The sequence below is a fragment of the Mustela lutreola genome, chromosome 2, assembly GCF_030435805.1.
Source record: "Mustela lutreola isolate mMusLut2 chromosome 2, mMusLut2.pri, whole genome shotgun sequence".
Lineage (NCBI taxonomy): Eukaryota > Metazoa > Chordata > Mammalia > Carnivora > Mustelidae > Mustela > Mustela lutreola.
Window position 1 is genome coordinate 128013329 of NC_081291.1, and position 25870 is coordinate 128039198.

The 25870-nt window shown below is 37.2% G+C and overlaps 1 protein-coding gene across 3 annotated transcripts in view; it reads left to right on the forward strand.

The window, feature by feature from the left end:
- SPATA16 (spermatogenesis associated 16) overlaps positions 1–25870 on the forward strand; it is a 259451-nt gene that overhangs the window by 182459 nt on the left and 51122 nt on the right. For all 3 annotated transcript variants that reach the window (XM_059163453.1, XM_059163451.1, XM_059163452.1), the window contains exons 7-10: positions 14085–14231; positions 15281–15393; positions 21791–21955; positions 24713–24796. In XM_059163453.1, the coding sequence (XP_059019436.1) occupies positions 14085–14231; positions 15281–15393; positions 21791–21955; positions 24713–24796 (509 nt within the window). The remainder of the gene's footprint in view (positions 1–14084; positions 14232–15280; positions 15394–21790; positions 21956–24712; positions 24797–25870) is intronic.

The window sequence follows — 25870 nt, forward strand, 5'->3', positions numbered from 1 at the left end:
TCAGCTATTTCCATATCTATTCTTGGATCCATTGGTAATGAAGAGAAATTCATTGAGGATATCACCTGTTTGATAATTCTTCTACTGGTAGAATGAGTTTAGTTATATTTAACTTACTTTACAGAGAATTCATGAAGATTAATTAATATTTTTGAAGCACTGTTGCCACTCAGAGTTTAAAAACAATAATAACTTTAATGAGCCAGATTCATGTCTCATGTAACTCTATCAAACCTGTTATCAAGATGAATTGTGATCTATTGGCAAGACGATTCATGCTAAAGGATCTTATATGTTGGAAAAGAAGATAATAATAAGTTACTAATGATTGTTTCTATTATTTTATAATTACTAATTGCTGGAGTATGACAGTGCTATTTTAAGGAAACCAGAGAGGAAAGACACAGCTTCTGGAGGGAAAAGTGGAGGTAGAGAAGATAGTCTAGAATTTTAAATTTCATTGGGATTGGTTAGGTGCTTCCCCTGTAGAACTTGTACTTTAGGTGACCAATGCTATTGCACTGATGACATTACTTGACTGGTACAAATCAGGGAAGGATCTTCCCCAAAGTCATTGTTGTAATGGTAGTGAAACCACTGTTATTAACTGTATGTGTACAGTCTGTGGTCTGGCTTCTTTTCCCCCATGCAATTTTAATGTGAGTGAGGACCTAAAACATAGGAAAAGGGAACATAAAATGTTATCTTTAGCATCTGTATCTCTCTTATAGGTGGTACCAAGATATTAGGGCAGGCAGTAGCTAGAAAGTGAGTCACACAAGAGAATAGTTATTTTGTTTTGTTGACACTTCCCCAAAACCAGGATTTTCCTTTTTTCTGTCTCGTAGATAATTTATTCTGCCAAAAATTTATTCAGTTATTTTCAACAAATAGGCACATAGCAAAGCAGATATGTGCAAACAGATTTTTTTTTTAACCTATACATATTCATCTTTGGTCTGTTCAGGGCCAGTAATATATTCTATCCCATTCCCATGGACTCAGTCTCCTTCAATCTTTTTTTTTTTTTCCAGTGTTCCAAAAATCATTGTTTATGCACCACACCCAGTACTCCATACAATACATGCCCTCCTTAATACCCACCACCAGGCTCACCCCTCCCCTCCAAACCTTCAGTTTGTTTCTCAGAGTCCACAGTCTCTCATGGTTCATCTCTCCCTCCAATTTCCCCCAACACTTCTCCTCTCCAATCATTAATTTCTAGGAACTCTTTCTTGAGCTCTCTGTATCCTTTCTTATATACACCATGTCTTTTAAATGGATGTAGAATTTTTTTTTTTAACTCCCAATGTCCTCCATGTCACCAAACTGTGGAAAGAGCCAAGATGCCCTTCAACAGATGAATGGATAAAGAAGATATGGTCCATATATACAATAGAATATTATGCCTCCTTCAATCATTTCTAAAATTTAATCTTCCTTCAGTAACTAATCAAATTCACCAGCTTCCCTTCCCCTTTTCATGGGATTTTCTTCTTTCCCGGTCTGGTTCAACTTTCACAGAGCTCAAGCATACCCATTGCCCAAAAAGGTCAGTGGATATATGAGGAAAGATTCTTTTTTTCGAAGTCTGATGCAGGCTGGTGCAGCTGCTGATTACATGGCTAATGCAACATGAGATCACCTCTGTTGACGAGCACAACCAAATGGGCTCATTTATGTGACACGTTAGGTGACCCAAGGATACCTGTATGAGTTCTCCATGCTGTCTTTTGATGGAGATGCTTTTTTATATGTATACCAATCACCCTCACCACGTAAGTTGGCCCAGACTAGAGCCATTCTCTGAGATTCCCTTTCATTGCCAGAGTGCTGGCTAGTGAACCCAGTCACTTTCTGGATCTTACTCGAAAAATCCCCTGTACTCCACCAAAGGCTGGTAGTAGTTTTAGCCTTATATTCAATTCGCTGTGTTAGTCTGCCATGTCTCTTCTCCCTTTCTTGATGCTCCAGAATCCCAAGATACTCAAGACAAAAAGAGAATCAACAATGGAGATGGGTGGTTTGTTCATTTGTTCATTTATTCATCAAACATTTATTGGGCACATATATTCCAGACTCTATTCTAGGGAGTGCTAGAATATACCTGCTCCTAAGAAAGGACCTGACCTTAGTAATTTGTAATTTAGGGTAAATATTAGACTATATTTTTCCACTCTTCTGGAGAATATTTTCAATTAAAACCTAAGTTCTAATGGTGGAATGGAAGGCTGACTCTAATTAAAAGAATGATGGAGGAGAAAACAGACAAGGGAGCAGTTTGAAACTAGAAATCCTCCCCCCTGAAAGCAGCAGAGACTAGCTAGTTGTTTACCAAGTTATTTTTTCCTCTCATGTATGTAACTAAAATAAATTTCCAGCCTCCCTTGTGACTGAGTAATGGCCAATAGAATGTGGGCAGAAAAAGTACATGCCACTTTCGGGGCTGGTCCATAAAACCCTACAATGCAGAACTCTCTTTCCCTGGCCACTGTAGATAGGACTGTGAAACTGAAGAAGCCACAGACAAAAGAAGCTTGGAGTCCCTGAATGACCATGTTGAAGGTCACCCCTCTAAAGACCCACATGAGCAAAAAACAAAATTCTCTTGCTTTAAATCACCGAGATCTGGATTTGGAGGTCTTTTGTTTTGGGTGTTTTTGTTGTTAAAATGCATAGCTTTACTCTACTGCACTGCCCTATATCATAACAGGTAGGCAGCTTGTTACTCTATCCACAATGCACACAATAAATTCTTGTGAACTCAGTGACTAAATAAACACTCCCTCAGAAACACTCAGTTTGTACACATTCTTTTCTACTTCACTCTCACTCATCCTTCTCCATACAGCTACCGGTGACTGCTCTCAAGCACACATGTTTGTACCCACAATGGAAAAATAATATTTCAGGAGACCCACTGATGGCCCACGGAAAGCAGAACACAAGTATGTAGTTTTGATTGCAGCAAGAGAAATTTAGGCCATAAGAACTTCTAAATTATAAAGTTCATCAAAATAAACAATCAACAGATGAAGGTCATAAAATCTATACCTTGAAGATCTTGGATAAAGAGTTACCTATCTATGTTGTGCTGGATAAGTAGTTATTATCATTAAAACTTGGAGACTAACACTTAATTCTCCCAGATGGGCTGGCAGAAAAACCTCTAACTCAGAAACTCTGCCCAATCCAGGTCACCTTCATCAAGCCTAGATAGTGTTGAGTTCTTTACACCTCCATCTTGTGACAGTGCAGTGAGCCCAGCAATAGCTGGCAGAGGTGGCGGTAATGAGCAGGTAAAGTTTTAACAATAAAGATTTCTGGGGCAGTATATTTTTCTCTAGCTAACCTTCAATTCACAGTCACCCATGTCAGGGATTTCCACAAAAACAGATGGAAAGGGGAAAGCTATAAAAATAAATCAATTTTGAGATGTGTATAGGTATAAATATTTTTAATCTTCTTACTGAATAGACCAACTAAATGAGTGATTCGTTATGAGAAAAATCCACTTCACCCTCAGTGGCAGACAGTAGAACCATATTGCCCTTCTAAGGTCTACAAGACCGACGAGGGAAGGTTAAAATTCAAATCTGCCTTCTGGGACAACCAGGCTTATACATCCTCAGAAACTTACTGTGCATCCTCTGCTATTTGGAGAATCTAGTAAGACCAGCCAAAATCTTAAGCTGTATTATATTATGTTTCTCATAGAAAAAAAATTACTGAATTTTTAGCAGAGTAGCTATCCATTTTTCTTATTTAAAGAAAAATCCAGTTTGATTCATGCCGAGTAGTCAGGGTATATAAAGCAAATAATAATTCATCAGCCCCAGAATTATGTTTTCATTTATAAAGATTTTGCTCAAGATTTTTATTCATATATTCCAGCAAAATAATGTAATTTTGTATAGTTCTCATTCTTGCATGGTTGTATTTTAATAATAATAAAGTAATACAATAAGCATATCCTGTCTCCTCTTGATGAAAATATCAAGATTTATTTGCTAAATAAATAAATATTCAATAATGGATCTATGCTTAGTAATGTTTAATAGAAAAGTTTTCTGGATCAGATATCAATTACTCTAACACTTAGGTGGATAGAGTCATATTTTGTCTTTCCAATGCAATTTAACTCCCAGGAGTAAATATGTATGTTCAGAGGAATAATATATTGTTTTAAAATAGGCCTTTAAGAATTGCTTTTTACTGAAATTTATAACCCTGTTCTTGTTCAGCCATCATTCACCAGTAAGGATAATACATTCTTGTGCTTTCTAGAACAAGAAGTTAAAAATTCCTCATTTTATTCTTTTTTTCTTTAAAATGTTATAATTTTACCATGATCATGAGTTTTCAAGATCAGACTATTTCCTCTTTGTAACTCACTTTCTCAGATGGAAAAGGTTATAGAATTAAAGGCCTATTCCCCAATATTATTACGAAAGTATTATAGCCAGGTTGGTTATAAAGATGATAAATCATCTTATATTTGTACCACAGTATTCTTGTTAGAAACAAAGAATCATTCCCAAAGTACAGAAATCCCTCATATAGAGAGCTAAATTCTCTGTTCTTAAAAATATAAAAATGTTGGGGCACCTGAGTGGCTCAGTCTTTAAATGTCTGCCTTCAGCTCAGGTCATGATCCCAGGGTCCTGGGATCAAGCCCCGCACTGGGCTCCCTGCTCAGTGGAAAAGCCGGCTTCTCCCTCTTCCACTCCTGCTTATATTCCCTCTTTGGTTGTCTCTCTGTCAAATAAATAAATAAATAAAATCTTTTAAAAATATATGAAAATGCTGGTCTTTCCAACTGGAAGTGTGGTTTTCTGGCACTGTTCGATCTTTTCAATGAACAGTTCACTAGTCCTTTGCAGTAGCAGGTTACAGCACTGTTTGCCTCTGGTCTCCATCATCTACTCTTACCTTCCATGATTGTACTTCTTCTGGACCTCCCTGGAACTTTAATTCATCCTGGTTGGTATGTTTTCTTATGGAGTCTGACTGAAGACAGATAGAGTGGCATTTAAAGAAATACCATTTAATGATCCAAAAATAAGTGGAAGTATTGTAAATTTTTACGGCAGCCTCTCAAAAAAAAATGGGTTGGGGCAAGATGGAGCTCTTACCATGGGATACATGGCAGGAAGCAGGTTTTACAGGTACGGTGCCCATAATGCTCAGCAAAACCTTGTGATACACATACACACTCACAAATACATATATATGCATGCACAAATGCAGACACACACACATACACACACACTTATATGGCACCTTCTTTCCAAGTTCCCTCTCCCACTCCACTCATAAATTCTTCCCAAATTTATTCCTTCATAAATAGATTAGGTCCTTTCCAGTGTTAATCTCTAGGAATATTGTGAATGAAATAGTTGATCCTGTTTAATTCTAATAAGTATATAAAAATTTATAGAACACATTTTGGGTATTAATCTCACTTACGGCTTTATCACCCATCTCTTACTTTTCCTTTTGCTCTGTTTTCCTCAGACATTCTTGTACACTTTTTCTTATGTTATAAATATCTATGTAAGGCAAGTCATTACACTTCTACCGTGGGATATAAACAAACAAATAAGTAGATTACCAATCCAGATAGGCCGGGAAATTAAATTTTCAGTTTATGTAAGTCTTGTTTTGCATTCTTAGTTAACTATCCAAGAGTCACTTTCTATAAGATGTAGAATCTAACCAAAACTGAAAAAGTAGTAAAGAAAATGATCAAGATGAAAAAGATCAAGAAAAATAATGCTAGTATATATTTAAGTTTAATTATTGGTAATAATGTCATAATACTATTATCATAATAATGGCACCACCAAGATGTATTCAATTTTTCTATCTTTGTCTAGTTGTAAAAATTAATTCCTAATCCTCAAACAGTTGAGTCTTAAATAAGGAATATATTCTTCCCAGATTCTTGAAGAGTTTATGATTTCCTTGCATCTCAACTATAATATTTTAAGGATTCCAAAGTATTTGCAGATATATTGAACTACTAGCTAAATACCTATATCAGAAATCTTTGGTTTCAAGTGGAAGGAATCACAGCTCAAACTGACTTCAGTATATTATAAGTTTTGAAGGGGTAAGGAGAGATATGGAACACATTGATTTATATTATTGAAAGATCCACAGGCGGCACTGCCTTTAAATGCAGATTAATCCCACAACTTACTCACTGCTCTGTTTTCTGCTGTCAGCTTTAATCTCAAGTTCTGCCTGGTATTCCACTACCTATATCATCCCCTCAAGTGCTAGGATCTTGAGTAATAACAAAATGCTCAAATGTCATTACAGATCTCAAATCACATTGTCCTGAAGAACAGTGAGTGCCTCTTCCACGCAGTCCCTGGACTCACTCTTACTCATTGACCCAAATTGCACTTATGTTTATGATTGAACCAAAACTGAGGTCAAGGTAATGCCAGGATTGAGTGTTCTGCACCAGTTAGGCCTCACTTTTAGAGCAGGTAGAGATTAAGAAATTTGCCAAGAGGAAAAAGAAGTAAGGAGAGAAGGCATAGTAGACAACCAACCAAGAAATGTCCACTCTAATTCTTATATCCTGCAAAAATATAGCTGGGGGCACTTGGGTAGCTGAGTCAGTTGAGTATGTCTGACTCTGGATTTTAGCTCAGGTCATGACCTTGGGGTTGAGAAATTGAGCTCCATGTCAGCCTCTGTGCTCAGTAGGGTATCTGCTTAGGATTCCCTTGATTCTCTTTCTCACTCGCTCGCTCGCTCTCTGCCCCTTCCCTACTCTCTAGCTCTCTCTCGCTCTCTCTCTCTCAAATAAATAAATAAATATTTTAAAAAGCTGTTTATGGGATTATAACAACATTGTATTATTTCTTTGACTGTGACTCTAATAATATTAAAGGGAATAACAGTAATTTAATGTTTGTATTGTCTCAGGTCTACATTGGTGGGGATAAAATTAAGAAACTCTCCCAGAATCAATACAGTACAGCAAATTAAACATAAAACTTTGGAATCAACATGAATTCCAGGTGAAATGGAAATGAACTAAGCATAAAAATCCTGTGGGATTATTTGTTTTTTCAAAGTTTATATATGGTCTATGAGACCAACCTTAAAAATTCAAAGATCGGTTTTGAATCAGAGAAGACCAACAACCTGAAGTGAAAATTAAGAATCTCAGGAATGGAAACTAAATTTTTCCATTTGCATTCAGAACTCTATAATGAAGGTCAAAGGGAAAATGCAGCTTTTTATATGAAGATTCATTATACATAGAGCTTTCTCACACATCAAATGCAAAAATCAAAATATGCTATGTTTTTAAAAGTAGAAACTGTTTTATTATTTATGGGAGGCAATAATGATAACTTAGCTGCAAAGCTGCTGCCTTTTGCTATTTTCTTGCTGATGTGAATTTGTGGATAACTTCCAAGATAGAAGTATTGGCATTAAAAGGAGTACAAGATAAAACTCAGAAAATGGTTGGAAAAGAACTAATGACAAAGTGTTGGCATTACGAAGATACTGTAGAAGCTAAACTCTGAAACTGATCAGTAAAAAGAAGTCATATAACACTGACATGGTCCCATCTCATACTGAGCAATTGGGACCTTTAGAAATGAGATTTTGCTCCAACCCAAAATGTCAGAACATTTTGTTATGGACAAAGGGCAGAGAAATGACATAGATGCCAGAAAATAGAGAAGGAAATGAAACTTAGAGAAAGGTGATGATAGAACACTAACAGATCTGCATACTTCTAAAAGAGTTTATAAATTTTTTGTGCTTTTTCTTTTTTAAAAAAATTTGCTTTGTAAAGTTCATTCGTAGTTTGTTGTCTACGCTTATAATGAGGTGTCCAACAGAAAACACTGATGCTGATGGCCTCTACATTTTGTACTTTACTTCCAGAGAGCTTATATTTTACAGATATTTAACTTAATAACAGTTAAAGCTATTTCTCATATATATAGATGAGTCTGCTGATCTACAATCAATATTTCATGTTTGTGCAAATGCTTTTCTGGTGATGACGACAGTTTCGCTAAGTCAGACTCTCTCTATTAACCCAATCTTTTCGTGACTATGAGTTTGTATTTCTCAGAGAACAAGCTGTGACAAAGGTACAACCCAAATATGAAACTAATTTTTCCATCCAGGCAAAGCTACTCTGTTCATTTGAGCATTTTACTCCATTGAGTTATGCAATACTTATTATTTTACTTCACTCTTCATAAGTTAAACAGAAACCACTTGAGATTTAGGTAAAATAAGGACCAAAGTCTGTGTGATATTTATTTCTAAGCTTAGTGACAAAGAAATAAATCATATCTCAGAAGCTCTGAACATTTTATTCGTTCTTTCTGAAGTTCTTTTTTTTGAAAAAGATTTTTTGAAGTTCTTTTTTTTGATCATTAAAAATTCAGGGTTTGGAAAAGTTTGTTTTTAGATTCAAATATTGATGAGCATCTACTAGATGCTTAGGCATGGGCATAACTTAAAAATAACTTAAAAGAGGATTAAAACTTGTTAGGGAGATAAGACATACTCCCATGAAACCTTAGGAAATTCACTCTGGAGTGAATAATATAGATTTCTTTAAGAGTTTGAAGAGTGATGTTGAAATATTCAGGTAAACCTGCATGGACAAGATGGGACTTAAATTAGGTACATCTGGAAAGATAGTCATCAACTGAATAAAGAGAAAAAGAGAATATGTAAGTGTTTCTTAGGAAAAGAAGTTTTCTGAACAAAGAAAAGTTCAGAAGCAGGATAAGCACAGGCTGGTACAAGTTAGTGAAATCAGCAGAGCAGATGATAAAGGTTTATATTGGAGGAAATGTAGGAATTAGGTAGAGACTGTGAAACAGATACACACAGTTGAGAACCTTGAATACCAAGAAAGAAGTCACTAAAGTTCCTGAGAAAGTATGTGGCAAACACAAAGGCAATGTTCCAGAAATATTCCTTGCATGGTGGGGTGGCATAAAATGATAGTGGTGGCAGTGACGTTGGCTGGGAAACTTTTTCTGTAATCCAGATGTTATGTGACCAGAAATTTGACCAGGATGGTAGCAATGGTTATGCTCAGAAAGAAGTTAATATGAGATGTATTACAATGGGCAGACTTCATTAGTTTTTGAGACTCACTAAATGTCAGAGATAAGAAGAAAGAAAAGTCAACAAGGGCTTTCAGATTCTAAGCGCGAATAATTGGGTGAATAATGGTTATCCTAACAACACATCAGTGAAAAACAGGGAAGAGGGAAGTTGTGGAAATTATGAAAATCACTTTTTTTTTTTAAGAGTTTATTTATTTATTTGACAGAGAGAGACCACAAGTAGGCAGAGAGGCAGGCAGAGAGAGAGGAGGAAGCAGGCTCCCTGCTGAGCAGAGAGCCCGATGCGGGACTCGATCCCAGGACCCTGAGATCATGACCTGAGCTGAAGGCAGCGGCTTAACCCACTGAGCCACCCAGGCACCCTGAAAATCACTTTTGAAGAACATATTTGCTCCCTTCTGGTGATTTCTGTAATGATGAGCCAATAGTAAGTATCAGGAGACATTTGGAAACGCTGGGTTTGAATTTGGCGATGATTTTTCAGACCAGACTAGAGCTTTGATCTCTTTTTGCTTAGAAGTAAGAGGGAAAGACACAAAAATTGAGAAAGCCCCCAGGAGTGTGTATATGAAGAACTCGTCAGTGAGCCAGGGACCGCCTAGAAGAGTACTGACTGAGAAGGCAGGAGGAACAACAGAGAAAGAGAATCTGGGAGGTGTGTGTGTGTAGGAGAGAGGATGAAAGACAGGCACAGAGACAGAGAGAAAGAAAGTAAAGAGACTGTCACTGTACTCCAGGGAGGTGACTTCAAGGAGGAGGGCAATGCTAAAGAAGGTCAAGGTGCATGAATGACTTGAAGACCTGAAAACTGGTCAGTTCCAGAGTTCTGTGGTACAATGAAAGGTTCTTGATAAAGGGCAGACTTCATCCTCTTTTGCTGAAGTGAGGCATATTTCAAAAAGAATTGCAAGATTATGTTTCTATGCAAGAAACTTAATCTGCATAATCTATCTTTGATATATTTTTTAAAGCATCACTGGTGGTAAAAATTTGGAACTATGTCATACCTGCAAACTGATTTTTTAATGATAAATTTGGCCATGGTCATCTAAATTTCATCTCTAATTGCGATAAATTGTAAAAGGACGCATTAAGGTACTTATTTCTTTTCAGTTCTTCTGACATGACAGAAGCAAAGAAGACATTTTTAATCAATTCAACTTTCCTACCAAAGAACAAAAAAATACAATCTGGTTAACTTTCATATCTATCAGGGGCACAGGGCTTTTCGGACGTAGGTAGAGGTTTATGAGCATAAAATTGAGAACAATTAGCACTCAAATTAATGTTACATGAGATTCAACATCTGGTAAGTATGTCGTCATTTTGGGTCATAGACCACCTGCTAGGCTAAATGTTCATACAATTGCAATTTACTCTGCATACAAATCGAATAAGAATGATACTTTAAAAAATATTTTTTTCTAAACTTAACAGTATGAATGTAGGGGCCTCTCACATTTTAAAAAACATCACCTGGAATTTAATAATAGATCAAACACACAAGATGAAACATACAGGGTCGAAAGGAGCAGAAAATAGTTCTATTTTTGCAAGCATATTTTATAATAAAATAGCTATAGTGCTCACATTAGTTTCACTAGTCAATCTAATCACTGCAACTATTAGTATCAGTCTCCTCTTTGTCCCCCAAATATTTATGAGCAAGAAGACGTCAACCTCTCAAAGTTCTCCTGTTATTTATATAATCGAGCTCTCAAACATCTGGCTGCTTCTGGCAATAGAGCTGCACTGGAAAATAACAAATCTCAAGATGCTCCCTACAAACCCACTATAAACACCAGCCTATGGGCTGCACACCCCAATCAGTTCTGGACTTTGCCACTCTGGGGCCTCCTGTCACTTCAGTGTATACCTTAAAGTTTTAAAGGTGTCCTGCCAGGAGCCCTCTCTGTGCTAACAGGTTTCACCCATGGGATCCAGAAGCTTCTATGTCTGGATGCTCCTTTCTGGGTTTGTGTGGAGGTCAGAGCAGCCACACCAATTCTTGGGGACTCTAGTCTTCCAGAGGTACCCAAGAAGCCAAGAACATCTCCATAGGACAGTCCCCAGCATCATCCCCAGAATGGCCCATGGAGACCTGCAAGCCTTCTATGTCAGGGAGCAAAAGCAGATGAAAGAGCAAACCATAGCCAGGGATCACATATCTTCCAGCCTCAATCTCCAGAGTATGTCAATTCCTGAAGATGCTGACAATTTATAAATGTTGGCATCTTATAGAGAACTAAAGGATGAACACGAAAGAAATGCGATGACCGTGTATCAGGGTGAGTTAGTGGCCTTTTGATTTCTCAGCAAAACTGGCAAGCTCTTCCTGTATTGTTCAGAGCAAGACAGTATTCAGTTGGAAGCAGAGGGTGTGTCTGTGATGATCTAATGCAGATTTCAAAAGCAAAGAAATTTCCTGCACTTTTGAGATTGAAATGCAGAAATCACATTTTTATCTTGTTTATAGAAATGAGACATCCTTTTAAAAAGAAGCCGTTTGTAATTCAAACACCAACTCAAGAGGCATGTTTAAGCTGCACGTTAAAACCCACAAAAGTTACTCTCTTCATTCTGAGAACTCTGTGTGCTTGCTATACTTTTCTAGTTAGGGTAGGAAATGTTCTACCCAGAATCATTGGCATTGCCATGATTTCTGGAACACATTTCCCATTGGTTTTCAGAGTGATCATTATTGTCATGGCTAAATTGTCCTGGGGATAGTTTTGGGAGTTAAGTTTTGACATCCAGCTGCCTTTCAGTTCTGGTCCCTCCCATTTGCTCACTGTGTGATCTTAGGAAAGTTTGCAACCTCTTCTTAAAGCTCAATTTTGCCATCTGTAACCTGGGCATAATAATATGCCCTGTCCTGCCTGGTTCTTGAGTGAAAAAGGTAATCCTGAAAAAGCATATGGAACAGAGGTTCTAAATAATAATCTCAGGCCAGATAAGCCCTCAATAATCTCAAGGGATTGCCTGATTTTGAATCACCATGAAAAGACTAAAGCATGTCTAATATATTTTGTTCTGTATCTTTGAAACAAAGATATTTTGTGATATTTTTAATTTTTTTCAATAGTGAGCATACATGTTAACTCTCTGACAAGTATACCCTATTTTCTTAACCAAAATGTGCCAAAGAGCTTTGAGAAATTATTGTTCTGGGGAAGGATTGAAGATGGCTATTGCATGTGAGGTGTAGAATAGGGTACAGACATGAGGATGGGTGGTCAGTATCCCATGCTCCAAATAGAACAGCTCTATTTTAGCAACTTTAAATATTGGGCTTAGTAAATTTCTGTTTGAACGAAGGATTCTGCAGCTAAAAACAGGAATGGAGGATGCCAGGGAGGGTGGATAAAAACACTCATTGTTTACTACATCTATTTTTTTTTTTAAGATTTATTTATTTTAGAGAGAGACAGTGCACAAGCAGGAGAGGGGCAGAGGGAGAAGGAGAGAGAATCTCAGGCAGATTCTGTGCTGAGCTTAGAGCCCCATCTCAACCCCAGGGCCCTGAGATCATGACCTAAGCCCAAATCAAGAGTTAGCCACTTAACTGACTGCACCACCCAAGAATCCCACATTTATTATTTTTTAAGGACATATGGCAGATAAATAATGAAGGCTATATCTGAATCATTACCATTTAAGTTCTGATTCTACATTAAAAATTGACTTTTAACTAAATCATAATTCAAGGATATTTGGAATTCCATTTTTTTCCCTTTCTGGCAGCGTTAAGTAGGGAGAGCTCATTAAACCCTCTGCTCATCATCATTCATTTGTGAAGTCTATCACAATCAAAGTGTTATTACTCAGAATGGACGTGAATTAAGTGAATCTGGCCACCAAGACTCCATGGATGACATTTGTCCCTATATCGAAAGTAATCAAGAGCCTAGCAAGCCTGAAGCAAAATACAATGGTTAGGTCTGTGGTCTCTGGAGTCAGACCGCCAGGTATGAATCCTGCTTTGTCCACTTATAGGTTATGTTCTTGTGAAAGTCACCTTCCATCTGTGTACTCAACTTCCTAGTCATTAAATGGGGAAAATAGCACCAATTTTGTCAAGTTACCATGAGGATTTAAAAAGACACTGCACAGGAGCACCTCGGTGGCCCAGTCAGTTAAGCCCCCCAACCCATGATTTTGCCTAGGGTCATGACCTCAGGGTCTTGGGACCCAGCACCACATTGGGCTCTGCACTCAGAGTGGAATCCGCTTGTCCTTCTCCCTTGCCTCTCCCCGCTGCTTACTCATTCTCTCTCTTTCCCTCCCTCTACCTCTAAAATAAATAAATGAATAAAATCTTTAAAAAAAGAAAGAGACAATCTGCTCAAACTACTTAGAACAAGGGAAAGTAGAAAGTAAGTACTCAGTAAATAGTAGCTCTCAAGGTCATTAAGTATGTGAGTTTGTTTTACGACCATTCTCCTGACCCTAAAATTATTTCCAAGTCTAATTGTGAAAGTCAGTACATTTGTCATTTCAAATTTTCTTCAACTATGGGAGGGATGTAACTAAGTTAGCATGATAGATTTTAATTCTCACTTGGTGATTGTTCTCTTTCCTTTCATATAACATTATTTCTTTAAATCTTAAACTTTGAACAGAAAAATCAAATTCTCTTGAAAAGAGGACACAGAAAACTATTAAGCCTGCAAGCTGGTCCTGAATTTTCTATTATTTTGAATATGGAGAAAGAAATCCATGTAATCCAACCATATTTTGCTAATTGTTCTATGTCTTTATATTTTAAGAAAAGTATAAATAATGAAATGTGATTTTGATATATCATCTATTTGACATTTTAATGCATATACTTTTACTTTGCACATTTAATATTTATATTTATCATGTCTTCCAAGTACAATTCCTGAATAGGAGGAAAAAATACCCTTTGTAATCAAACTCTTTAGTTCATTTCCTATTGTATTTCAGATCTTCAAGGACTCCATGTATTGCCCCAGACAGTTGACTGGTCATCTTTTCCACCCCAACAATATCTCTTGACTCTTGGGTTCAAAAACAAAGAAGATGGGAAATTTTTGGAAAAATTATCAAGTAGGAAGCTGCCTACATTTACAGGTAAATCACCTGGACTTATTATTATCATTTAATGCTGTTATAAGGCAGGAATTGTGCTTTCTTCATCAAGTCTTATTCATCATAAGGCCTAGCATATAGTAAGGGTAGCCCCCCAAAATATGTTTGTCAAGTTATAATGAACTTATTTCAGTCTTCTTTGTGGGTTAGTTACCAATATCTGGGATTCAGTTTCCTCTAAGACCAATGCAATTCTAGAGTGCCTGCCTCCCTCACTCCAACCATCTCATCCCAACCATGCTATTACCAGTGCCTAAGCACAGGGCACTTAAAGAATGTAAGTTTTTGTCATCATCCATTAACAAAAATTATCCAAAATACTTGTGTAAAATCAAAAATACAGCCAATGAAAACCTTAAATCACTTGGATTATCTGTTATATTTCTATTTGTTCTACTCTTTTCTTATGTAATTTACCAAGAGCTTAAATCTCCTGAGGAGTTATTATACTTTAATGGTATTCAGTAATTCTGTTGAAACTTCCAAAACTCAAGAAAATATTTACATGGAGCCGAAGTTTCAGATTTGTGGGCAAAATTCACAACCGGGTTGAATTTATTCCTTCAGCTCTACCCACATAATTAAGGATTTGTGTTTTGTCTGACACTCTGTCCTCTGAGGCTTATCTTAACTTCAAGCTACATTCAAAGTCAATGGGATCTGCACACTTGAGTAATACCTCGAAGGAACAAGACAACAATCAGACACATTTATGACAACATTTTTTCACAAGTCAGGGAAAACATACCCTGCTGAGAGGGATGAATTGTTATAGGCTGTCTCTTAGATCTCTCAATCAGGAAACACAACAAAATGAATAAATGATAGTCTCTAAAGGGCAATGTCTCCTCTGCCTTTCTCCTCATAGATCTTTCATTGCTATGCATGTGGTCTAGGGATGGTGCTAGTTTCTACACTAAAAATTTCATATCTATTAACATTGAGATATCTGTTTATAGCTTGCTAAAGAAAGCATTTGGAAATGGAAGCCTGGAAAAAGTAGTATAAAAGTTTATTGTTACAATTTTTAGAACATAAAACTCCCTTCGGTCTGCTGACCAAAGAAGACACAGTGAGACACATGGAGACAATGGGGAAGCGAATCTTGCCAATACTGGATTTTATTAGAAGCACCCAACTGAATGTAGGTATATGAGTCTTTTATATTTGTCCAATGCACAAATATTAGGCAATCCTAGAAGTATGGAAAGTTTACGGCACAAATATTGCAAGTGTTAGAGGAGTTTAGAAACATTCACAGTTAAATCTCATCTGCAAAACCAAGCAAAGTTTAGCTAATGATTTTATTTTATTTATTTTATATTTTAAAACATACGACAATGCTACACTTTGCAATTTCCAGCATTTATTAGGCTGGAAGAGCCTTTGTGTGTGTGTGTATGTGTGTGCGCCTTCCTACTATCTAATTCAAGTTTGCAGTACATTTCCTACTTCAAATCAAAAACAAAATTTTAGTAAATATAGTGTTTCCCTATTTCATATCCTGGGCTAGCATACATAACTATTTTGTTATCTACACAAGAATTTGGAGTTTTCAAGCTAGTGCCTCCATACCACACTGATAAATTAGAGGCTTCCCGATGCATTGGCAATTGATCTTTGTACACCCTTAGGGTAAGTTATCTAATCTCTTTTTCTGATCTGGGGAAAATATGCCCTTTTACTTTTCAGTGTTAAAAAGCCCAAAATAATACCTGGATTTTGCTGTGCTGTTTTACAAAATTTAAGCCATTATACTGAAAGTACATAAAGGGAACTTCTCATTAAAGGGCTATAAAGGCTGCATATTTCCCCTTTTTAAAATATTTTTCAAAAGGCCTGTATGCTGGAAATTTTGAGGAATTTTCTTTTTGTGGCTTTTGTATTACATCATTGATTTGATGTTCTTACCTTACAAGGGGAACCAAGGGGGTCATCACAAACAGCTACTTAACATCTGTTGAGCAGTTTATCTGTTCAATAACATTATTCAGCATTTTAGAAAAGCTATAAAATCCCTAATCTATTTGCATGATTTGTAATTCTATGCATTACAAATACAAAAGCACATTTTTATCAATTTTCCTACCACCAGAGCTCCCCCCCTTCCCATAACTCTGTTCCACTCGATTATCTCCCCTATATTTCTATTATGAAGAAATTCATTTCCATTTTCTCACAGTTCTAGAGGACAGAAGTCCAGGATCGTGGTATCAGCATGGTCAAGTTCTGATGAAAGCCCTCTTCCTGGCTTTGTAGACTTCCATCTTTTCTCACATGGCAGAGAGCAAGCTCTCTGGGATCTCCTCCTATAAGGACATCAATCCCATTATGGGGCCTCCACCCTCATGACCTTGTCTAATCCCAAAGGCCCCATCACCATACCATCACATTGAGGGTTAGGACTTTAATATATGAATTTTGGGTGGACACAACCATTCAGTTTACAGCAATCTCATTGGCTTTACCACAAGCTTTAGGTCCTGTTCTCTAAATTACCCTTTATCATAACCTCCTCTAGCCACACACCATCATCACCAAACTCCCCATCTTAATTAGAGATCCACATTCATCATCCCTGTCAACATCAGACCTTTATACATAGTAGAATCTTTGATAACAAGAACCATCACCATAGAGCATTATTTTTCCTCATCGGTTCATGGTAAGCCTAGCAGAGCCAATGTACTAGAAGTTGTGGAAGTGATCTGCCTGTGTCCTGGCTCTTTGGGGGCAATACCTGCCATACCTTGTTACTCGTCAGGACACTGGCCACATCACCTCTTGCCAGCTCATATCTCAGTGTTCTGTATTCAGGTTGGGCCTATCTAGGCATCACACGCTTTTTAAGTGTTCTTAACTCATTTTTTTTTCACCCTCCAAAGGGCATTCTAGCCACTTAGAGATTGGTATACACATGTATCTTTATGTGTCTATAAAGGATATTTGAAAACCATAACTAAGATTCTTGGCATCTAATTAATAACTGAATCCTTTAAAATTAGTCAGTACTACTTAGCTAAGTGCGAAGAATTTTATCAACATTTCTATGCTAGCTTCTGTGGGAATTAACAGATTTTAGAAGATTATCTCAAAGATTTTAATGGAATTGAAGCAAGTGAGCTCGAAGGTATCCAGGGACCACAAATATATCCAAATACTGGCCTCTAGGTTTTTTATTATATGCCCAACCACAGCTTAATAAAGCAGGACTGAATAAAATTGGCTGCAAAGGTAACCTAGATTAATGAAGCAAGTAATGAGTTGGTGAGTAGAAATTATTCCTACATGGTACCATTAACTGTGACCCAAGAAGCACTCAACAGTGTTTTTAGGATTCCCTGAAGTGTGTTTTTTTCTTATCACATAGCAAATGCTGTCCACTTGAATGTCTGGGTATTGCACTGTTCTTATTAGTTGTCATCTTCACTTGTGATGCCTGTAGATGAAGACTTTTGTCCATAGATGTGCTCTGTCAGTATAACCCGAAGGCAAATCATTTAACTTCTGAGCTCTTTTTTCTCATTTATTAAATAAGCTTATATCTGCCAGGCCAACTTCACAGAGTTGTTCTGAGACCCCAAGTACATAATCCATGCTGAAGCACTTTGTTAAGCATTACAAGTTGCAGAAGTTTTTAATTGTTTATATTGGTTTTTTAGTGTGCTTTGACAAAAGGACTATTTTATAGACCTTTCTCTTACTTGACTCAAGTGTGTACTCTGAAATTATATATTCTTCTAAAATGAAGATTATGCAGATGTCCTACAGATTTCTAATTTTTTTCCTTATATCACTAATGTGCTCAGAACTACTCACAAAGCCAGGATTAGCGGTGTTATCTCCAGCCATGGAATAGATCTACTAACCACAGCAGGCCTTCCCAGGGAACGTGAATTTTCACCGCTTGCCATAAGATGACAGAAGGAAACAAGGGCTTTCCTTGTATGAGGGAGGTTTCTATGTATCAGGCAACGATTCTCCTTACACTCTGATCCCAGTTTCCTTACTTTATAGATTCCTTTACTAGACATAAATAACCATGGCCATACAAGAATGATTTTGACATTGAGTTATAATTTAAAATATTCTACCGCTTCCTACATGGTGGCTTTTAATCCTACTGAACATCAGTCCCATTCAACCAGTAGCTCTGTTCTAATGGTATTTTTCTTCTCTGGATCCTTGTCCTAATGATTTCATGTGCTACCCGATGCCACTGTGCTTTTCCATTCATTAACTTTATTGGCTGCTGTCAGTTTCAAACCTTATGTACTGTGCTTCCTGGGCTAAATGTTAAAGAGTTAAAATAATAAAATCTCTTGCCGTGCATGAAGCCTTCTTCACAGGCTGACTTGCCAAAAAATGACCTAACCATGTTTTTAATACCTCATTAATTTTACTTTTAATTTCCTCTAAGTGAAGCATAAAAAAATGTTTACATATACACATTTGAAATGAACAGTAATATGCGTTTTCTATCCCTTTTTGGCAATTAATGTTTCTATATGTATGTCAAATGGAATTACAGCCCAAAAACTTGGGCTCTGCTTTCTGGTGGTATTATGTAGTATCACTTACCTGCCAAACATTTAACCATGCCTGCTATTACAGGTAGGCAATTCTCTGACTGAAGTCTTCATTTAAGCTTGCTATTTACCTAACCTTCATTATACCTGTGTGAGGTTTTAGTTTCAATCTTGGCCACTTTATTACCCTCTCTCCAGCAGTTAAAGACCCCTTTGATCATTCCTGAAGTCTCATGGGTGGGGTGGGGGAAGGACTACTTCTCCTTTAGATTTAGCTCCTGGTAGCATTACACGTTTAAGCTACTTCATCCCTTGTTATTTCCTTTATTTTCTTAAAGCAACAGCATTAAAACATTCTGCCTGGCTTTAGATGGCAATTTGTATCTCTTTTTCACTTTGTCTCTCAAAGACCCCCATCATGTATAGATAAAATATTAATTTATTAGTTTCCTGATGAAAAACTGCATCGTTTCCCAAAAACTGCATCGGCTTTAGGAGAGGAGAAGGATAGGTGACTATTAGGTGACTATGTTCTGTCCTTGGTATCTGATTCGCATGGAGCACTTCCTGTTTTGTTATGCATCCAACAATCTAGCTAACAAAGCACCATTGCCTTCCACTATTTTTATTTTCCTGATGTTTTGGAAAATTACACTGATAGATTATGTTCCCTAGCAGACTGCTGTTGTTTCTGCTCTTTGGAGTTGAGTCACTACACTACTTTCCTACAAGGAGCCCCATTGTTTATTTTAAAGAAGAACAAAGCAAGCAATTTTTCTTCAGAAAGAAAACGGTTTCTCCTGCAACTTGCTTTTCTCTATTTGACAGTATCCCATTGTTTAGCTGCATGTTTAAACTGAATGGATAGGCTAGCTATTTTGTCAAGTCAAAGAAGGGATCCCAATTCCACGATTTGCAGTCATCTCTCCTATAGGTTTATAGGTTTTCAGATAAATGATTAATCATAAAGAACAAATTAGCAGGGATAGAAGGACATTATTCAAGTGATATAGATAGGTGTTAGAGAGACACACAGCAAATACAGCGTAATGGTGCTCAATCATTCGGTATTACCAAGATTCTAGAAAAGTGCCAAAATATGAGTATGACATTTCAGAAGGAACTGCTTTGCAAATTCAAGTTGAAATTCAGATGCTCTTTAGTAATGTTAGCTTCTAATAATTTTTCTCTTTAGAAGAGATTTTCTTTGAAGAAGAAAAAATCATGTCTGCCTTCTCTAATGTCTGGGGAGAAAAATCTGTTTTATAAGCATACACAGACTAAAATAGTCCTTGTTCAGATACTAGCCTTTCAGATGGCAGTTTGTTCAACTTCCGTTTGAAATATTAGAAGATTGGGGGTAGGAGGGCACCTAGCTAAAATTAATGTTTCTAGGACCACATATCAACAGATAGGTGATTCACCCAGTAAGGCCCAGGACTCTGCCTAGTTCACAAAACCTCATGATTCTGGTCCAGGTGGTCCAGGAGGAACCCTATGATAAAGGAACACTGGTCAACCAGACTTTCTCTTCTGGTTCCAGGATGCAGAATGCAATTGACAAATTAAATCCTCCTGTGACTTCCCACTTCTTATCACCCAACAAACACGGCAGAAACCCAAAGCTTTTCTGTTAACCCTTAGATAAACTTTATGCCCCCCTTTCCCCAATATAAATGAGAATTTTGTGATAAACTTTACATTAAGCATAACAGTTTGTATTAAAATTTTTAGAGAAGGTCATGTCTCCTCTTTTATGGCTGGCAGTAGAAAAACACATAGCTGGGCCATCTTACCAAAGGTATCCCGCATTGTTAGAAAGCCCAAAATAAGGTGCCTGGGTGGATAAGTAAATTAAGCATCTGCCTTCGGCTCAGGTCATGATCCCAGGGTCCCAGGATCAAGTCCCACAATGGGGCTCCTTGCTCAGCAGGGAATCTGTTTTCATCTTCTGCCTGCCGCTCCCCCTGCTTGTGCTCTCTATCTCTCTCTGACAAATAAAATCTTTTTTTAAAAAAATCCCAAAATACTATAGGGGGTGGTGGTCTCTACAAATGTACACAGTAGCCTATTTCAAGATGGATTTTATCAGTTGTTGGGATGGTTCAAGGAACCAGAATCAAGTGCTCAAATACCTCAAGGAGGGGAACCAGAATCTAAGGCCATCCAGTGAAAACTAAAGATGAAAGAAGAGCTGGAGATCCAATGTAAGCCATTGGGGTAGACAGAATTCAACTACACAACGTTTTTCATGATTTAACTTTCATAGAGAATATTATCTTATAGAAATAAGTTAGAGGGACACCTGGGAGGCTCAGTCAGTTAAGCATCTGCCTTCGGCTCAGGTCATGATCCCAGGGTCATGGGATGGAGTCCCCACAGCAGGCTCCCTGCTCAGTGGGGAGTCTGCTTCTCCTTCTGCCTGTCTCTCCCCCTGCTTGTACTTGCATTCTCTCCCTCTCTCTGACAAATAAATAAAACAGGAAGGAAAGAAAAAAAGAAAGAAAGAAAGAAAGAAAGAAAGAAAGAAAGAAAGAAAGAAAGAAAGAAAGAAGAAAGAAAAGAGAGGGAAGGAAAAAAGGAAAAAAAAAAGAGAAAAGAAAGGAAACAAGATAGTAGGCAACTCTTAGCTCCTGTGATGCTTTGGTGACATAGATAAAGTCCCCCTCTTTAAACAAACACACCTTTGTGGGATCCCTACTAGGAGAGTGGAATGGAATGCATGTTCAATTTCAGTCCCCTCTCTCCCCCTTAGCCCAGGTTCCTTATGCAGGGCCACCTGCAAATCTTTCTGAACAGTCTTGCAAAGAATTCCCTTTTATATACATTCATCTACATGAAGGCAGGGTACAGATGATTCTCAAAAATAATGGAAACAAACATTTATTTGTGCTCAGTACTTATTGCTTCAAAGGATGTAAACATATCGCAATAATATCTGACTTCAATCCCCGGGGAGAGGTCTATGTCTGTGATTTTGTTCTAAAACACTTCCTTTTACTGGGAGACTAGGGGAGTTTCCACGGGTGCTCAGGTGTGATGGAGAAGTTGCAATACGCCAGCCTCCTCAGCGGACTGCAGAGAGTAAAGGAGCAGTCCCAAGTGATCAATCAAGCCATGGCGGAGCTAGCAACCATTCCCTATCTACAGGACATCAGTCAACAGGAGGCAGAATTGGTAAGTGTTTTTCTTTGTTTAAGGATTTCATGGGCCCTGGGCTAACAGAAGAGTGATATGTTCTGAAAAGAAAAAAAACTGTGAGAATCAATGTAGTCTGAGGGAAAACTGCCCAACCCTCCTGAGACATTTTAATAAAGAAACTAGAAAATGTAGAAAGGTGTTTCTGTCTTTTATTTGCTCTCATCAACTAACTTCCATTTTTATAGCAAGAATTTTGTGATGGTAAAAACATGGAAAAGGGCTGATTATTCATATCGTGGATCAGGCTTTTTGTTTTTAAAAAAGTATAATTATAATAAATTATTTCTTAAACTCCAAGTTATGTTAATATATAATTTTCTTGAAAGGGAAAGTGAGAGGACAAGAGTAATCGCTATATAAAGACCAACCCTGCAAAATAGTCTTTAGAGTTTTCTTATTCATTTCTCGTTTCATACATATGTTGGCAGTGCAACACACACACACATTCACACTGGTACATTTCTTTTTTAAGATTTATTTAGAGAGAGGGAGCACAAGCCGGGTGAGGGGCAAAGAGGCAGGGAGAGAGCATCCTCAAGCAGACTCCCCACTGAACATGAAGCCTGATACAGGGTGTGATCCCAGAACCTGAGCTGGGATCAAAGTCAGACACAATTGCCTGAGCCATCCAGGCGCCCCCACACTGGTCCATTTAGATAAAACAGTTGTTTCATTGGAAAGGAAAATGTAGTTAGTCAAATGATTTTTTTTAACTAAATTGACGAATGAACTCAGAAAACACAGAGCCAGTCAAAAATTAGTTGAAGGAATATCTTGGAGAAACAATCTTCAAATAGATGTGTATATTCTAACAATAATCTTAGGAATAATGGCTCCTCATTTGTAAAACTATTACTAACCCCTGTGAGGGCCATTCGAGGATAGGTAAAATTTACTATATATGGAGATCCTAATGGTTTATAGGGAAGGGCTCTTTACTTTGAGGCTTTAATTGAAGGTAGCCAAAACTAATTATAGACCTGAATTGAATTCACATAGCAGGGATGAGATCAACCCAAACTGATCACCTGTAATTTTCAGATAAATAAAGCAACCCTCCCTCTTGGAGCTTTTAAAGTTGTAACAAATTAATCCATCAAGAAATTAACTGCCAACATTTATAATGTTCATCTGACCCTGTAAAAGGGTATTAAATATGTAGTGATATTCAGAGTCAGTATATAAAGTGGTCTGACTCGCCAAATAATAAAATTATGCATACTAAAGTTTGAAACTATGGGGTGAGGAAAAGTCTATTAATCAGGGAATTACAAAGTCAAAACTGGCAAGAATACTTTCTAAACCTTTATGGTTCTGTGCAGTGGAACACCTTCTAAAAGGCTAAGTGTTTATCCTACCACTCATAAGACATTCAGGAATGCAGTAAGTATGGAGTTTTCAAAGTGCATATTATAGCCAATTTTAGATGATTAATGCTCCTCTGAGATAAGAGGAAGCAAAGAAAATGTTAATTTAAGAAGCTGGCACACTGTTGATCCTGTCTTCCTGAAAAGCACATTCAAGATTTAAATGAAAAAATACAGGGGAGTTTCCTGCACTTAGGTTTTTCAACCACTTATCTGCAGCTTTTTCCCCCCCTCTGGAAATAATTTATATTTCTAAATATAGACAAAGAGCATCAAACTAGCATTATTGACATGTTTTACTCACATGTTAGTGTAATAGCTCACTATCTAAAACCTTGGAAAATAGATTCATGGAATATTTTCATAATTTTTATGCCTACTAGAAAAAAAATTAATGTCTATGGATTTATATGTATAGGCCAAATATTTTAAAATCACATATCTTGCAAGATTTCATCACCTTAAGTAATAGATTTTACTTTCCAACTTCCAAGCGCAGGTTAACCTAGGAAAATAAATCCTAGTAATATCACCTCTGGTGCTACATAAACAAGGACTGCTCAGTAGAAGAGTCTTGAGTGACTCAACCCTCCACCTTCCTGCTTAAGCTCTGCAATATCTAACGTAGAGAGAGATCATCTGAGAGTTCACACTCTGATGCCACAGTGAACTGAGTTGGCATTTGTTCTTTTTTTAGAGAACTTTCTTTTTCAGTTTTGATCATCACATGGCTTGATGCAGTTTCATTACTTTGCAGCCACATACGCAGCATGTACATGGGATTGTTTTAACTTGGAATGTGGCAATTTTGGGCAAAGGGCGGAATTTTCTAAACTTGCCTTTGAAAAAGGCAACTTGGTTATTTTGAAATTTTAGAAAATAAAAGAATAGTAAAAGACTTTAAATGAGCTAACATCCTTTAGAAGGCAATAAAACAGCGCAATTTTAGTATTGTCCTCGGGTGAGCTTTTGCATGATGCCTCGAATAATGATACATTAGCCTCAGGAGAAAATACTAAAATGTGTTCATGTACTACATGCCATTTCCTGAGTGAATTAACTACTGCCTTCATTCTTTACAATCCGAATCTGTTTTTTTACAAAACATCAACACTTACTACATTAAAACCTATATGTTTTCTACAAATTTTCAAGAAGAATCTTTTCATTGTTATAATATTTTATATCTGCAATAATACTTGGTAATGACTGAAGCAAAGACGAGGTGGCAGTGTTCATTGTCGGAAAGATGAGTAATAAAATCATCAGCGTACAAATGATTTTTTAATTAGGTTTTAATCTGTGTATTTAGAGAAGTTATTTCTGTGTGAATTCCACACTGATAATTTTTATCTTGGTGCCACAGCTGCAGTCACTAATGGCAGATGCTATGGACACCCTTGAAGGAAGAAGAAACGATAAAGAACGTGTGTGGAATACAATCCAAAAGGTAAAACTTTCAGCTGAAGGGAAAAGATATATTATTCTCAAAGAAAATATCCATCTTGGGTCAAATCTGTTTAGAAGATAAAAAGAAAAGAGAGCTCTTCAGGTTCTTTTATTGTTTGTTTTCTTTTTTAAATAAATGCAGCTATCTCCCTGGAAGTATAACCAGAATCAAAATGGATTTATATAATGTTTCCTTGAGTCTGTTTCTCCAACAGATTGTGGTCATATGCTTTCATGGGTCTTCTTATGTTCATTTTCATATTCTATTTTCATTATCTGCTTTGTTATTGGTTAATATAGACTTTTTTAAAGCCCTCTCATCTATGTTTTAGTCCAACACCCCCCCCCCAACACTTTCCCCACTTGAGGAGTAATGGCTACATTTCAGGGAACTACAAAGAAAATAGAACATTGATGTTTTGGGTGAAGGAGTAACATACTGGTTGTTAGAGGTAGAAAACCCTCCCTTCATTGGGCTCAGTTAAATATAACAAGCACAGAGCTGCACCTAGTACCAGGTACTCGGAAGACTCATGGGATACTACAGAGCTCTTCGATAACGTAGAAGGGAATATGTTGAGTCTCCAGTCCAGTTAAAGGCAATAAATTGTAGTCAGTCTACTCCCTATTCAGTCTCATCCAATCATTTTCAGAACCCATAAAGGGAGAACTGGTGTCAGATATGAGAAGAGCAAACCAAAGGAAACTCCAGTTTAAGAGGTAACAGTCAGCCATGATGGATTCTAGTGCATCTGAGGGACTGGGTGTCTTCTGTAATCAGTTCAGAGGCCCTATCACAAATGCATAGAACAGAAATGATATTTCTGTTGACTGTCTACTGTGCTGGAAGGAACACTGGGTGTTGTGAATATTGTGCTGGACAATACAAACACAACCCCTGCCTACGTGGCCTTTACCATCTAGGAAAGAAGGCAAGTACACAGCTACAAGTTTACCGAATATTATAGTTAAAAAGTAGATGTGCAATAATCTGTAGAAACAAATAGGGGAATATAATATGGTCTGAGAGGTCAGAAAAGTCATTTTGGAAGGGCTCCTAGGTGGCTCAGTGAGT